Source organism: Toxotes jaculatrix, chromosome 18, assembly GCF_017976425.1.
Source record: "Toxotes jaculatrix isolate fToxJac2 chromosome 18, fToxJac2.pri, whole genome shotgun sequence".
Classification (NCBI taxonomy): Eukaryota; Metazoa; Chordata; class Actinopteri; family Toxotidae; genus Toxotes; species Toxotes jaculatrix.
Genome location: NC_054411.1, coordinates 17428575 through 17445641, shown reverse-complemented (window position 1 = coordinate 17445641; position 17067 = coordinate 17428575). Strand labels below are relative to the sequence as shown.

General features: G+C 42.0%; 1 protein-coding gene across 1 annotated transcript; it reads left to right on the top strand.

Moving 5' to 3' along the window:
- The first annotated feature begins 5251 nt into the window (after nucleotides 1-5251).
- ldlra (low density lipoprotein receptor a) lies at nucleotides 5252-14238 on the top strand. Its single transcript, XM_041062314.1, has 18 exons — nucleotides 5252-5555; nucleotides 8513-8638; nucleotides 8771-8893; nucleotides 9075-9455; nucleotides 9558-9680; nucleotides 9801-9923; nucleotides 10042-10161; nucleotides 10428-10553; nucleotides 10697-10868; nucleotides 10968-11195; nucleotides 11326-11444; nucleotides 11563-11702; nucleotides 11873-12014; nucleotides 12384-12527; nucleotides 12630-12941; nucleotides 13209-13289; nucleotides 13418-13581; nucleotides 13818-14238. The coding sequence occupies exons 1-18, from the start codon at nucleotides 5471-5473 to the stop codon at nucleotides 13872-13874; spliced, it is 2766 nt and encodes a 921-aa protein (XP_040918248.1). The 5' UTR covers nucleotides 5252-5470; the 3' UTR covers nucleotides 13875-14238.
- Nucleotides 14239-17067: the final 2829 nt, after the last annotated feature.

Below are 17067 nucleotides of genomic sequence, written 5' to 3'. Positions count from 1 at the left end.
GTGTCTTCGCTATTATCTCTGTGTTTAATTTAAGACTACAATCGGGATCACGGTACATCCCACCCTGCAGCCCCTCCCTCTCAGGTTGTGTATGTAAAAGGGGGAGGGAAGGATAGGACCATGTTCTCGTGTCGGTGTCACTGGATTCCAAAAAGTACAATAAAGGCATCTCGTAATTAATCCGCTGTCTTCAATTTCTGTGTCTGAAATGCAAACCAGACATGGCCATTAACTGCACTCATTTGTACACTAGATGGCGTACTGTGAGCAGGTGGTTCATGTCTCTCACTGCCGTCCTGTCTGACTTCTTTCACAATCGTAATGTTTTTTTTAGGTGTTTTTTTTACTCTTGTATGCCTCTGGTGTCTTCTTCTTTTGACCAAATGTTCTCACTATCTGTGATTTGATTCTCACTTGTCATGCAACACTGAATCAGTGGTGATTTACTGTGGTGTTTTTGACACTGATCAGCAGAAAAAGACCATTTAATGTTGACACATCACTGGTGCGGGTTTGTGGTTTTCAGTTCTATGTGTGTGTAGTTCAGGGGCTTCAGTCGACTGTAGTATAAATACACTGGCACCTCAAAGGTCCAACTTCCAATGGCTCACTATTGTGGGAAAGTTTATAAAAACCAAGGAACACCCCAGTCAGTTCAGTGAAAAGCTGATTGATAAACACATTTCAGAGGTTGTATATATTTCCAAGTCACTGTGCATCCCTTGGAGTCCAGTTAAACGAGCCATTAAGGGAAAGAAAGAGTTTGGCACAGCTGTAAATCTGCCTGGAGGAGGTCGTCGTCAAAAATTTGAGCATGTGAGGGAGAGGCGACTCCGGGAGGAGAACTCTAAAGAGGCTGAGAGTGAAGAAACATTGCAGATGTCTACAGGTTCAGCTTTATGGAAGAGTGACAAAGATAAATCCATGTACTTCACATCTCAGCTACAGTTTGCAAAAAGGCAGGCAGGGGACTGAAGTCAGCTGGAGGCAGGTGATGAGACCAACACTGGACATTGTTTTGTGAGAGTAGAATGAAGGCAACAAAATACAGAGAAATACAGGAGGAAAATGCTGATGCATCTGCAAGAAACCTGCCACTCGAGACACCAAAACAATTCTGTGTTGTTAAACCACGTGAAACAGCATTTTCCAAGCTGGATGAAAACTTTGTGCAGGTACTGTGTTCTCTGGGCTTCTGATCTTTCCTGTTGGCCCTGATCTCTCCACAACCTGCTTTCCCTCACCTGATTTTTTTGTTAGCGCCAAGAGGGGCACATGCCCCAGCACCTAAACAAACACGAGAGGTTATACCTGCGAGAATCTGCTGTGTGGGTGATTTCTCATGCCTGGGCTGGGTTTTAGAGGAACAGTTCCCCCAGCATGATTCTCCCTGCAGACACATTTTGCTGTGTGAGCGTGTGTTTGTACAGTTGTGGTTGTCATTATTTCAGGATTCACTGGCAGTTTCCCCCATAAACATTTTCTATTTAGGTGTATCTGTGCTTCTCACCTATATCTTAGCTGAATCTGACATAAACTGAACCTGTCCTTCACTTTGTGATTGAAACTAACAGGACGTTCTTCTGTCATTTTCCCGCCACAGTCTTGAATTGTTTGATCCCCTTTCAACACAGTGTCAGTCTTCTTTTCCAGAGGCGAGGCGATGACTGCAAATGTAACTTCCCTCAAGAAATGGGTTATTTACTGAGCTGCGCTCCCTACCCACAAAGCCACAATGACGGCCAGACAGTCCAGACGTGTGTCCCTGTGCTGGCAGGTGGCATTTTCAGCGAATGATGGATCGCTGAACTCATGCAAACTTATGTCTGAAATATCTGACTCCAGAAATCTTTCACCCACGCTCACCCTAAAGAACGAGTTTCCCCTGCCTGGCCGTCCTGTGTCTGGTGAACCGAAGTCAAAAACACGCTTAACCGCATCCGGGAGAACCTGATTTGACCTTCACTGGAAGACACAGTGACAGTAAATCCGTTGCAGCCCAAACACTGTTTGTTTTGTCAGGAGAAGTGGTGACTGTGAAAAGGGCTGTGGGAGCAAGCATACTGGAAGAACCAGAATGTGTTTACAGAGGCTGAGACTGTGCATAATGAGAAAGACCAACCCAGTCAGGTATAGTAGAGGGGTGTGTTCTGCTCTCTGGTGAATGAAAGACAGCGAGACAAGCTTCACCTCACCCATTTCTGTTAATGCTTTCTCTGCCAAGGGGACACATCAGGAATTTCTACCTCTCTGCAGTGTGACCTAGCTGTTCAATCAGCAATTCATAACTGGGTGAAGGGGTGGGGATGGGGGGTGGCACGGGGGCACCCAGTAATCAGACAACATCTCATTGGGAAGTCAGAGGCCAACTCCGACAGAAAAGAAAACTTTTTCATGTCTCACAGTCGCTCGCTCACAGGACCCAGTTTCAGTAAGAGGCCTGAAAATTCCTTGTCAGTTCTTATTAAATGCATGTACAGTGGGGTTAGAGGTGGGTGGGTTCACCCTCTGAACAAGGCCAGCACTGGACAGGAAATGTGTGGGCGTACAGTACACGACCTTAGTGTTGAATAGGTGATACTTTATATGTGAAGAACAGTTTGGCCCGTTTGAGCTGCCGCGTCGGCGTTGTGATTTGTTGTGATCGGTGGGCTGTGTGTGTTGTGGTTAGTTTTTCTTTTGACTGTGCTGATAAATGGAACTGAGAGAAAATGAGGCCTCAGTATTAACAGTCAGGTCGTGTAATACATGATCACAAGAACTTTTTAAGAACTTTTAATTTCAAAGTACATTTTGTTGATAATGCTTCTGTATGTTTACCCACATAGGATTCTGAATAAAGCCCTTTTTCTACAGTGTTGTGTTGGCACTTCTATTTAAGTAAAGAATCTGTTCACTACATGTTTGTCTCATTCACACATGTAGTGAACATGTATGCCTCATACATTTTGTCTTTAGTTCTTGTTGTTCCCTCTTTAAGCAGAGACTTTACTGGCAGCCTTGGCCTTGGTCCTTCAGTTCCATTTGTAGTTCCTGTGAAACAGATCTTCAGTTCTTGACGTGTAGAAAGAAGCAAACTGACTCCAATTCCTGTCGGGACCTTAGAGACGCTGACTCTGGCCTAGTGCTTTGTTTTCACTGTGAGAATCCCTCACGTGGTCCGCTCAGCTCAGCTAAAGACTAGACATCATGTGTTTCATGTGTTACTTTGAAATCTCTATTTGTGCACATTTATCAGAGTAACACTGAAGGTCACACATGATAAAATGGACTTGGTCAATAGAGGCTATACCAGGGTGGGGGTGGGGGTGGGGGTGGGGAATGATACATAGCCCTTCCTGTGATAGTAACTAGGTCAATGTATTTACTTATCACTATGACCAACATGATATTTCCCCTAATATGCTTTAGCTTATTGTTTTTTTTATGTGTGTCAATGTTAAAGTGCCTTAACCATCTGCATTAATCAACTGTTTCCAATCACTGAATCTCTGAGTCCGAGTCTCAGAGTTGTGCTCCTGATGATACACTCTCTGCTTGGTTCAAGGTTGTTGTTTTTTTTAACGTTTTATCTCTACATGAGCTTATCTCCAGGCCCGATATAAATCTCATTGTAAACTATCTTATGGGCTCACAAGAGTTGAGACTTTGAACCTGAAATAACACACTTTTTTGTTTGTTATTTTTATGAGAGGTGGCAAATGTCGGTTCAGGAAGTGGTGACATGAAGATGAAAGCTGTGCTAACGGCTTTACAGCCTATGTTTGGATTTTAATAGGAAGTTTTACTCACCAGTCAAGTGACCTGAGCTATACACCATTTACCAATGTTTTAGTGGAGTAAAATGAATGAAATTAACATCACACATATCTTTGTGGAAGGTGTCAAAGTCTATTATCTCCTGTCCCAATGAAAACACTTGTGTTGTCAAGATGTGAAGCACCATGTGAACCATATGAACAGGACTGCTTTGTGCTGACCAGGTTATTTGGTATTATTTAAACATTGAACGTCTGCCAGAGCAGGGCAGCTGCCAGTCTTATAGACTGTCACAGGTCACATCTGGGGACAAATTTTGGACTTCAAACCAGTTGACTGGGGACATCTTGTTTACTTGAGGGAACAGTTGGTTTTAAAAGACATTCATACATTCAACATGAGCTAAACTGTCTGTATTAGAGTATCAGGTTGAGGTTACAGTCAAAGAGGACAAATTTCTACTGTTAAAGGATAAGTCTGTGGGTATTCTATATGTTTATTATTGTCAGCACTTCCATGAAAAGACCGATACTACCCAGCTTCCCCAGTCTGTAGCTCTTCACTCAAAGAACATTGGTTCAATACTTAATTTCATCTTTATTTGACTTTGATTTCGTGAACTAGTGAGTAATAGTTCTAATCTTTTTGTGGGATATGTTGGCAATAATAATAATAAAAAAAGGATAAAAAAAAAGACATCTTGTAAATAAAGATGTAATTTTAGAAGGAAAAAGAAGAAAAACTTACCGGTCTCTAAAAAAAAGGGTGTAATATTTTAAAAAAGGGTGTATTGTTTATAGAAAATTTGTGTTTTTAGAAGAATATTTTGAGGAATAAAAGTGGTTCAGCTTCCAGAAAAAGAAGTTGCAATATCTTGAGAGAACAGATGTTATATTTTTTTTAAATGTGGTGCAGGGGAAAAAATGAATATAGAATTTTTTTAAAATAAAATTGTATACTATTAAATTGCTAACACATTAGTGTCCCCCTTTGCTGGGCTCTTCTATAGGTTACATCCTAAAATCTATAACTATAATAAGGTTCCTTATTACACAGTAACTTGAGGTCATCCCTCATTTGGCAAGTGAAAACTGAATATTATGACTTTTTACAGCTTTTTTTCCGTAAATATTTCAACTGTATTCTCAAAATCTAAGATCACTCACTCTCTAAGAGGGACCCTGATGCTCCATTGTAGGGCCCCTTAGAACCAAAACCCCTGGCTACGCCCCTGTGAGCAATGTATTGCGGTAAGGTCAGAGTTTGCCTCCGAGGAATGAAACTAAACCAGTGTATCCAAATGCTGCTTGTGCGTGCGTGCGTGCGTGCGCGCGTCTCTCGTGTCTCTCTGAAAGGGTTAAACTCATAGTAAAATCCATGTCCACAGAGCTCCGCCTCCCAATTGTTGAGGCTTTGCGCCTCAGAAATCACACCACTCCAGATCCCGCCTTCCCCCCTCATGGGCCCCATTTGGGGCCCCACCCACCCCTGGACCACATTGAAATGGGTCTGATGTTGTTGTCAAACATTACAGTGTGCAGAGCATCCCTCCTCAGACCTTCCAGCCAGAGCGTCTCAATAATATAGCAGAGCACAAGGAGGAGGCAACAGCAAGAGCCTATTGCCACTTCGGGTGCGGTGTCAACCAGCAGTCACATTACTGTCAGTGTTACTATAACGCACATCAGAGACCTGATACGCTTCGGTGTGGATGCATCTTCCAGTGAGGCTGAGAAACATGGGAGGACCGTGTTACGCGTCTCTGCTGATCCTCATCTGCTCCCTTGTTCACACAAGTAAGTTGAATTTAATTTGATCGATTATGTTTTTAATTACTTCTATTTTTATTTTATTTATTTTTTATTTTTTTATTGATGTTTTTTGATGGAAATATATACATATATTTTTAAATAACAGTGTGATTATGGTTGTGGCTCAGTGTTCAGGCCGTGTGGGTTTAAATTGCCCACTCCTCTGACAGCACCGGATGCAAGGTGATGGGGGGAGGGCGCAGTTATTCTCAGAATGTAGGTCAAATCTCCTCTCTCCCTCTCTGCCTTTCTTTTCCCGGTGTTAATTTCGAGGGGGAAAATCGTTTCACATCGTTTCTACCACTAATATTTCTGTATAGGTGTCTATCAGTCATCATGCGTCTCTCTTTTTTTAATGGCTGCAGCTTTCGGTGATACATTTGATCCTTTTTTTATTCGTATACCGGCTTTTGAATGAAGCTGGCCCGTTTTGTGCTTTTCATTTAGTGGCGCTCAGCTCGCAGCAGGTTCAGCAGCCAATGAGGTCTGAGCAGAGTGAATACAGTGTGTGTGTGTATGTGTGTGTGTGTGTATGTGTGTGTGTAAAAGATGTCAAGCAGGGGTTTCTGAAAACCATTCATAATGTGGGAATGGGCGGCCACTTGCATTTAAATGACGGTAGAGAACCTCCCATGGGAGCATTTGGATGAATTTGGCTTTATACCACATGATGCAATATCCTGCCTGTTTGCAGGAGAGTTCGTCCCGTCTTGCTCCCCTCTTACCTGAAACGTCCTGTATTCTGGAAAAGAATGGACACCCTCCAACTCATCTTCCAATACAAACACCATCATTGTCTTGAGGCAGCATTCCTTGAGGTTTGGTTGTACACTCAGACACATGTGAAGTCAGACTTGTTCCCAGTGTGTCGGTTCTGGGAAATGGTGTGTGGTGAAGAAACGTGTTGGAACTGGTCCTCACCTATCCACATTTCCACACATGTCACAGAGACGTGTCACCTCTGTCCCCCATGTTGTGAAATAGTTGTCTTTCAACCATTTTTTAAAATTATGTCTCCCAGAGGACAAATCCATCATTTCAGAGTGTTTAATGATAATAGTGTAACTTTTCAAGTTGTTTGTCTTTATCCTATGGGGTCAGTGAAGACAGAAAAGAAAATGTGGGGACAGAAACCCTTTTTTTAACTTTCTGACCAAGAAGACAAACTTTAATAAGGATTTTATTTTACATATGAACATATGAAAGATTTCCTGTCACCTTGTGGCCAATTAAACACACTGGACTTCAGGGAATGGCTAGCTAACAAAACCCTGAGTGCGTTTGATATTTTCCCAGCGCTGATTAGAACCCAATCAATAATGCTGCCATTCAGTGCAGTTTGTCTTTCAAGGTCTGAACTTTAAGCCCATTAAGTAAATAAATTGCGTGAACTTGGATTTGGTTAACGTGTCATCGGTTTCAGGGAACAGGAGCTGATCTGTAAAGTGAAAAATTCCACCATGTAGTAACCTCTGTGCCTCTGACATATTCAGGAAAAGGGAAAGTTTGAAATCTGCCATAAAATTAAACTATCTGAGTATTTGAATGTATCCTGTATGTTTTTTCTTTTGTATTACTCACAAGGATATCCTTTTGATAAGACCACTTTTATCAACATGAAACTGATCGTTATCTTTATGGCAAGGCCTATAATGTGCAGCCTTTCACATGAAGTCATAAAAATTTTTACTGGCTTAATGTTCACCGAAGTTACTGTTTATAATTATGGAGTGATATGAAATACTACAACAGGGGCTGAAACCATTTCCTCAACCTGCCGAAGTTCAAAGAAATAAAGCCTCTCCTTGTTTAACTACTGCGAAAGCATCAACCATGTCCAATTGCACCAGATGTTTGACTTTACCCAGAAGCCATTATGATTTACTCTGCTGTAACACGTGTAGGGATACATCTTCGTTTATTAAAAATTAATACTTAAACATACATATTTAATTTGAAATTTGAGGTAAAACACCCTTTTTTCTCACACTGTAGCCAGCTAATAAGATGCTAAATGCCCCAAGCTTCTGGTGGCGTTACTGTTAAACTCTCCCTCTGGCCCCTGTCAGAAACAGGTGGCCATCCGAGGTTTTGAGCCCTCGGGGCCAGAGGGAGGAATGGCCTCGAGTACCTTTTCATAAAGTGCTGTCTCTCTGATGTACAGTCTAATTGGTTCTTCCAGTTCAGTGGTGTCAGTGGGTCCATTAAAGATGGGGGTTGGGAGGGGGAATCTATGTCTTCAGTATTTTTGCTGGCAGGGACTATAAATGCTGGAAAACTAGGTTTCTTTAGCAATTATGAACTTGTCATTTCAGCAGCTCTCTGCTGATAATGATAAATCCAGGTTGGACTGCTTACATGGGTACAGTGAATATATCTGTTTGACTTCTTGTTTAACCATTTATCTGCCCTATTTAAACAAGTAGAAACATGCACATGTGTATTTGTTCATGTGTTCGTGCCAGAGTATATACCTCGCAGCCCCCTGCTCCTCTGGCAGTATATCTATCACCATCGTCCCTCCCGTACTGTAATGAAACCCAACTGGGATGTCGTAAATCTCCCCACCGACGAACATCACTGATGAACAAGTAGAGTAAGACTAACTTTCTGTAGATTACCTGTGAGTTTCAGATGCAAGATAATGTTGTACCTGTATGTGTGCTGATCACTTAAATGTTTCAGCTATGCTATCCGTCTATCTGTTCACCATTTAGCGTGCTGACACGCTAAACCATGATGGTGAGCATGGAAAACATTACACCTGCTGCACATTGGTGTGTTAGCTTTGTTCTTGTTAACCTAATGACTATTCAATATAACTTCACTTCTTTTTATTGGCAGCCACGTCTGTTAATGGGGGAGTCTTCCTGAGTTGGCCCATGATAGATGGTAACTAAAACAATGGCCCTGAACTGTGTGTGTTTATCTATCTGTCATAGATGCATTGACAACATGTGGAACGAATCAGTTCCAGTGCGGGAACGGGAGATGCATCACAGCCAGATGGGTGTGTGATGGCACAGAGGACTGTGGAGATGGCACAGATGAACTTCCCGGTACCTGCTGTGAGTATCATGTGCCGTTTAACATGAGAATGGACTTGTTATTGCTTTGCATACATACCAACCCCACAATCCCTCATTCTCATGATTATTTAGTCTCAGTGTCTGTTTTCTGTTTTTTTTTTTCACTTCCAGCGGCTAAAACGTGTAGGCCGACAGAATTCAGCTGCCAGGACCGTCTTAACCAGTGTATACCCAACACCTGGCGCTGTGATGGAAAAGCTGACTGTGAGAATGGAGCTGATGAAGAGACCTGTGGTTAGTCTGAATTAAATCCGACTCTCAGAACACATCTGACTTTCCATTTCATTTCCTCAATTGTATGCGATTTGCTCTTGGAATTCACAGCTTCTTTTGCTCATTTTCATCCCTCCTTCCTGCTCTAATGTTTTCATGGTCGTTCATCACCCTGATCACCTCATCACATCTGCTCTTTTAGCACCCAAGCAGTGCACAGACACTGAGTTCCGCTGCGGGAACGGCCAGTGCGTGTCTGCTTCCTTCGTGTGTGACGACGAGGCGGACTGTGACGACGGCAGCGATGAGGCCTCCTGCCCGCCCGTCACCTGCAGCGCCACAGCCTTCCAGTGCAACAACAGTGTTTGTGTACCACGCCTGTGGGCATGCGACGGTGACTCCGACTGCCCAGACGGTTCGGACGAGTGGCCCCAGAACTGTGGCACAAGGACACCTCCCTCTGTTGCCACTCATCAGTGCTCCTCCCTGGAGTTCCGCTGTGGCAGTGGAGAGTGCATCCATGGCAGCTGGAAGTGCGATGGAGGAGCTGACTGCCTCGATCGATCGGATGAAGCTGACTGTGGTATGGATGAATTACAACATCCTTTTGATTACATACTGTCATTAGTTTCAAATCACCATGTCTTGTACTCATTACAAATTTCTGCCTGTTGCGTCCAATCAGCTCGTCCCACCTGTCGCCCTGATGAGTTTGAATGCGGTGATGGTACTTGCATCCACGGTAGCCGTCAGTGCAACCATCAGTATGACTGCAGGGACATGAGTGATGAAATGGGCTGTGTCAACGGTACGAATCAGCTACCCTACCCTACCCTACCATTCCCTGGTTACTGGCAACCAAACAAATCACTGAATCTCTAGTCTGCCTATTTTACCTTTACCTTTTATTTCCATGTCTTGTACACAGTAACCCACTGTGATGGCCCGACCAGGTTTAAGTGCCGCAGCGGGGAGTGTATTAGCATGGAGAAGGTGTGTGACAGGCATCGTGATTGCAGGGATTGGTCAGATGAGCCTCTGAGGGAATGTGGTGAGTACTGAGGCACTTCATTCTTAACTGTCTAGCTAATTATTTAATGAGGGTGTATCACAACAATGCTATCTATATCCTCAAAAAAAAAAAAAAACATTTCCCCTTCCCATTGCAGGTTCCAATGAGTGCCTGTACAACAACGGTGGCTGCTCTCATATCTGCAAAGACCTGAAAATTGGCTATGAGTGCCTGTGTCCTGCTGGATATAGCCTTGTTGACAAGAAACGCTGTGAAGGTAAGAGCCTCTAACGCAGTTACAATCAGAAATAGTCAAATATCCATGTGCTTTTTCATGCCAACGTGAACTTCAGTCACATTAACAAATGATGCCAATTGATCTGTTTACTCTGACGCAAACCCTTCCATGTCACTGAATGTCCTGTCAGATAAAGACAGATCTCGTAAATCTTATGGACACAGTGACTCAACATTGCTTCTGTTTCGTTACTCTGTCATGTGTTTCTAAGTTGTCTTTGATTTTTTTTCTCCCCATTGAATCAGATATCGATGAGTGTGCCAACCCAGACACCTGCAGCCAGATCTGCATCAACCAGATAGGCAGTTACAAATGCGAGTGTGAGGAGGGTTACCAAGTTGACCCGGCAACCAAAGCCTGCAAGGCCATTGGTAAATATGATCTCTCTGTGTTCTTTTTAGACTGTTTGTTTTATAATTATGTAAGAGTTAGATGTTGAACAGCCTTGTCAAATAAGCCAAAATGATACTGTAACAGCTATTGTGCTACTAAACCATCTACTCTTATTTTGTAGGTACAATAGCATACCTTTTCTTTACCAACCGTCATGAGGTCAGAAAGATGACTTTGGATAAAAGTGAGTACACCAGAGTAATCCCCCGTCTAAAAAACGTTGTGGCTCTGGACATGAACATGGCCTCCAAAGAGATCTACTGGTCGGACATGTCCCAGAAAAAAATCTACAGGTGAGTAAGAATGACAATCAGAATTTTTTTTAAAAAGTTGAAATGAAAAACGTGTTTCCTTTACCCCAGTTTGACACTTGTTTCCTCTTTCACATCTAGAGCTCAGATGGACTCGGCTGAAGACTCCACTCAGCACAGCATAGTGATTGGCAGCGACATTGATGCTCCTGAAGGCATCGCCTTTGATTGGATCCATGGTAACCTGTATTGGACTGACAGCATTCGCAGCACCATCTCCGTGGTAACTGCTGATGGTAGCCGTCGTAAAACTCTCTTCAGCGAAGACTTATCAAAACCCCGTGCTATTGTGGTTGACCCCCACAGCAAGTAAGTCCGATAGCACTAAGTGCAGTAATGTCTAAATCTTTCCTCGACACTGTTTTTTTTATTAGTGAACAACCCAAAGGAATCAGTGTTTCTGATTATTTTGATTTACAATATTTTTTACACCTTCCAGTTTCGTTTACTGGACAGACTGGGGAAATCCTGCTAAGATTGAGAAGGGGGGTCTTAACGGAGGAGACCGCACCGCTCTGGTCACTGACAACATTGTGTGGCCCAATGGCATTACACTTGGTAAACTCCAGCATTCATGTTTCTCTGGTTTCAGGTTATTGTTTTGTATCTATTCAAGTGAATGCCAGTGGTCACTCTGGTCTGACCTGTTGACCCCCTACATCTGCTTCCTCCACAGACCTGTTAAACCAGCGGCTCTACTGGGTGGACTCTAAACTGCACACACTCTCCAGTATCGACGTGCAGGGTGGTGGTCGACGCACCCTCATCATTGATGAAAACAAGCTGGCTCACCCACTGGGACTCACTGTGTTTGAGGTAGATATTCACCATCTGATAAACTCTGTTATACATAAAGCCACGCCCCTGTCAAATGTGTCAGAAACTCCTCACTGCACGTGCCAACAGTAGTATTCCTCACCACTACTACTCTGTCGCCAGTCCCTCCAGTGTCCAAACTTTGTTGGGTTTTTTTTTTGTGCTTCTAGGAGAGAGTGTTCTGGACAGACGTCAGTAACAACGCCATCCTCAGTGCAAACAGGCTGACGGGTGATGACATCGCACCAGTGGCAGAGCACCTGTCATCACCAGAAGACATTATTCTCTACCATAACCTCAAACAGCCTGCTGGTAAGAGAGGTCTTACACCAGTATTAGACTGTCCTTAAAAATTGATAAAGATTTTTAGATTTATTTGGCTGTGTCACTGAGGAATCAGAACCATGTTAACTAGGGCTATTAATGTGCATATCAGATTGATCTTTGGCTTTTTTAAAAAGAGGATATTAGCCACTGCTTGTTGGATAGCTTAACTTATTAGCTTAAACTTGGTGTACAAGACATGAGACAGGTATCAATCTTCATGCCTAACTCTTTGCAAGAAAACACATTTCCCAAAATGTCAAAAGTATTGCTTTAACAAAATTGTATTGATAATGACTTCCAAATATGTAAAACAGTTGAACTCAACAAAAACTTTATCTCCTTTTTTTGTTACAGGGAGGGATTGGTGCCAGGTGTCCAACGGCGGCTGTGAATTCTTGTGCCTGGCAGCTCCTCAAGTGGGCAGACATCCCCCCAAATATACCTGTGTCTGTCCAGATAACATGATACTAGCCAGAGATATGAGGACATGTGTACCAGGTGTGTAAATTAATAAAGAGAAAATGTTGTATAATATTTATTAGCTCAGGGAGTCCTTTCGCTCACTGTCCCTCCTCACCCTCTGTTCTTGTACTCCACCAGCTGGGACAGCAACTGCACCTCCTGTGCAGCCTCAGGTTCCACCTACCAACCCCCCTCGTCTGCCACCAGTGCTACCTAGGACCACACCCAGGACCACACCCAGGACGATACCCAGGACCACACCCAGGACGATACCCAGGACTACATCCAAACCCCAGGTCCATACCACCACCACAGTTCCCATCGTAATCACCAGCTCTATGGCTAAGCCATTTCCACACACCACCAAGCCTCCTGTCAGGACCACCACACCTCAGCCAGTGAAGCCTAAAATTTCCCAGACCACCACAGAGGTTCCAGTCACCTCTCCAGGCAAGTACCATCATGTTGTTTTTTTTTGTGTATTTCAGATTATTGAGGCAAATGGTGTGAACACTTTACATGTTTACCATGTTTCAAAGAGCTTGAGCTTTCAAAGAGTCAACACTAAAGAAGCAATTAAAAAACATTTCCAAAGTGTAACTGTGTAAGAAGAGCGGAGGACAGTAACTTCTATCTCTGCAAATTGATTTTCATGCTGCACGGGCCTGATGTGAAACTAGTTTCATGTATCATGAACTGTGTTTTCTTTTTCTTCAGATATCCAACAGGAATTTGCTGCAGTCATACCCAAGACCGCCTCCACAACCCCAATAGCTTTGTACATTGTCTTACCTCTGGGTGAGTGGCTTTGGCAGCTGCTGCAGAGGCAGTGTCTACACAGAAAATACATTTTATTATTATATTATTCAAAATAATAACGGCCACCCGTCACTTCTCATCTCTCTCTGGATCTTTCCCTCACGTAGCCATCGCTTGTCTCGTGGCTGTTGGTGGTATGCTGCTATGGAGGAACTACAGGCTGAAGAACACCAACACAATTCACTTTAACAACCCTGTCTACCAGAAAACCACTGAGGACCAGGTGCATATTTGGAGGAGCCACAGCCCTGATGGTTACTCCTACCCAAAAGTGAGTCTAAGAGGTGTCGCTTCAACTAACCTGTTCATATTTTACAGGCTTAATAGTGATGGTCTGTGCTAATCGAATCCAACCCAACCCCTCCTTCAGTAATCTGTTTTAGAGATAAAAAAATAAGCTCTTTATTTTCTCTTTCTTTTGAAAAGAATACATTTTGTTGTTGTCAACACATACAGGCTACAGTACATATTATGTCTGACATCTTTTTTAATTTGCTGTCCTATCAGAGACAAGTTGTGTGTTTGGACGAAGAGGCAGACAATCCAGCCTTCACAGAAAACTGAAAAACGTCAGCGTAGTGGAAAGAAGAGCCTTGGTGATAAGCTACCTTGAACGTCCTTTTATATTCTTACCTCACTCAGCACAAAGATATGGAAGTCAAAGCCAGTAGCAGACAAGTTTGAATCACTCTATCCTCACAGATGAACACAGACGAAGTGCTCTGCAGTGGAAAAACCAGGGTGAAACATTATTTCAGGTTGTTCATCTTTTTTATCCATCCACCAAATCAAACAAATTCATCAGACGATGGATTCCTCAGTCTATAAAGTTTTTCTTTTTTTTTTCTAACTGTAATCCTGATGATATAATGGGAGACCGGTGTCATTGTTAAAGCCACATCATGTCTTGCTGCGTGAATCAGTATCACTGAACTCATTTGACGCAACCTATAATTGGAAATTCCCTCTAACCCATGTTACATAGAGTTCACAAATGTGTGTTGTAAATATCACTGTTTATTGTTTTTGTCTTCCTGTGGTAAATGACAAACTGTTAATGGGACATTATCATAACTTGAACTATTTATATTTTAGGGTAATAGACATCATGGCTCTGTCTGTGGTCACAAACTCTCCAACCAGCACCTCTAAAACTGTGAAGCTCACTAACATGTTATATCTTATTTGTTTAATCTGTCCACAATCAGAAATGTAAATATTTTTGTGCGTATTAAGCAAATGAAAAACAAGTGTTAATCAGTGAGCTTTTGAGCTGCTGGTAGGCAGATTCTTTTAACCTTTGGGACAGAGCTAGGCTAACTGTGTCCCTGTTTCCAGTCTTTACGCTAAGCTAAGCAAATGGCTAATTCTGTTGTTAATGCACAGACGTGAGAGCGGAACCAATCTTCCCATTCAACTCTCAGCGAGAAAGCAAATAAGTAAATAATATGTGTAATTGTAAGTACACATTTTTCCCATAATGTCAAACTTTTCCTATTTTTGTTACCTGGAAACAAGAAGATCTGAACCAGTTTTATCCCAATACAAACACTAAAACTAGAGCTGATTTAAAGTTGATCGTTCAGTAGGTGAATGTAATACTAATAAGAATTCTGCATGTGCAGATTGAGCCAGTGTGACCTCAGTAAGCCTCGTAATGATTTCAGAGTTACATACACTGCCTCAGTAGTAGTGCTAGAATACAAAGGGACCTAAAGTCACTACTGTAGGTAACCTCAGAGAAAACACACTGCACACCGTGCCTTGAATACTGTACCTTCTGATAGCCTTCAGATTTCACGTCTCACCTTATGTCTTTCGAGCTGGCCAGTTGGCCACAGTGTCTTTCGGCAGCTGTGTGTAGTTTCACAGTTTCACTGCTCCATTCTCCTGATTTGTGATCGGCTGTCTACACATTGGAGAGCCATCTTTAAATTTTCCTTCCATATGCTCCTCTTAGGGGGGTCCGGTGCATTCCTGAAATTCAGAAAAAGCTTTGGTGCAGCCACGTGTGACCAGTGAGGCCTTGCCTAACACTCTGTACCATGGCACGTGTATATATTTACATCCTCCCTCAGGACCTGAACTTCAGCTTGCCTTATTCTAGCATTCCTGACAAAACAAAGTCATGTGCCCTATCATGGTTTTTAAAACACAGTTCTCAAAGCTAATTTATTTGTATTGCTGGTAAATGTGTGCCTTTTTAATTACATCATGTGTTCACATGTTCATGTTGGTGCTATTGAACACAGTTGATCTGTACAAAATCAGTGCGTCAGCCTGTTTACAATGAAGTGTTTGAGGGATGTGGCAACGTTACATGCAGGCGAGGTTACACCATGTGGGTTGATGACCGTCGTGAGGCTTTTTCTTGGAGAAAATAATTCGTAAGTGCTAGTAAAGCTGTACATGAATTCAAATTCACAGACTAATGTGCAGATTAAGTGTGTAAATATAATGTTCATAAATGTAAATATTTGTTCTTTACTTTTTTTGGTAATGTCAGTGTTTTAACCTTTGTTGTAAACGTTAAACGTTTGCTGTACATAAATAAATGCTTCTATTTATTATATAACCACTTCTCTCTGGGTTCAGTTTCTGAAGATTAGTGCCTGAATTTACTTTGATGCATAACTTGTTGGCAGTGATACCAGATTCTTAATAAATGCTTAATAAACTTGACAGTTTATTAAGCATTGAACTAACTAATGCTCTTGTGTTGGGATTGCTCCTCACGTTCTTGTCCTCTCATTTAAGTGAAGCAGCCAATAGTTACTAGATACAAAATGAATAGAAAACAAAGCAAACAAAAAACAAAAAGGCCAGATCTGTTATTTGACAGACTATTCATTATTAGCAACAACTGTCCAGTTGCTTTCATTACTTTAGTTGCTACATCTTACAGTTGCTACATCATAATTTTTCAGAAATGTCCTTCCAAAATCATTTGGATGTTTCCTTTTCCTTTGCTTTTTTCCTTTCCTTTGTCCCTACCTTGTGCAAAAAGTCTACTTTAAGGGCTACATCTTACGTTGTCTGTGTTGTTATGGTGTTGAAATGCTGGCCGAGGTACGTGGCAGATGAAATTTTTTTTTTTTTAAACAACTTTGGTATGCAGACATGGCTGAAAACGTGAAGTGAGGCTTTTTTCTCCTCTTTTTTCTCCCCTTTTTTTTCTGGGGGGCTGGCTGGGGTTTTGTTGTTCTTCTATGGAATGCAAGACCTTTTTCCAAGAAAGTCCAGACGTCACAGGGAAAGGCAAAACTGCAGTTTCTGAGAAACTCTTCAACATAGTGAGATCACATGTAGGAAAAATAATATTACTGTCTGCGGGTGAAAGGCTCCCCTTTATTTTCATTTATTTGCACATAACATTAAAAGATATAATAACTGGAGCTGGAAAGTCTGAATACAGTCTGAAAACGTTCCTGAATACCACACATAATTTAGTAATATTCACTTTTTTGTTCAGATTTTTGATCATATAATTTCATCATAATCGTGTAATTTTGAAGGAGCATTGTCAACTTGAGAAACATAGTAAATTGCCAGTTGCAATGCTTTTTACAAGCCAACAGTGTAGTATATATAGTATATTAACCTGATATAGTAACTGAGCAGAAGCAGAGAAAGAGAGATACCCATGACTCAGCTTCATAGACATTCAGGAGCATTTCTGTTTCTAAGTCTTTTGAAAAACTTTGTTTTATTTATTTTATTTTTTTAATAATCCAAATCCATGTTCTGTGGTAGCTAT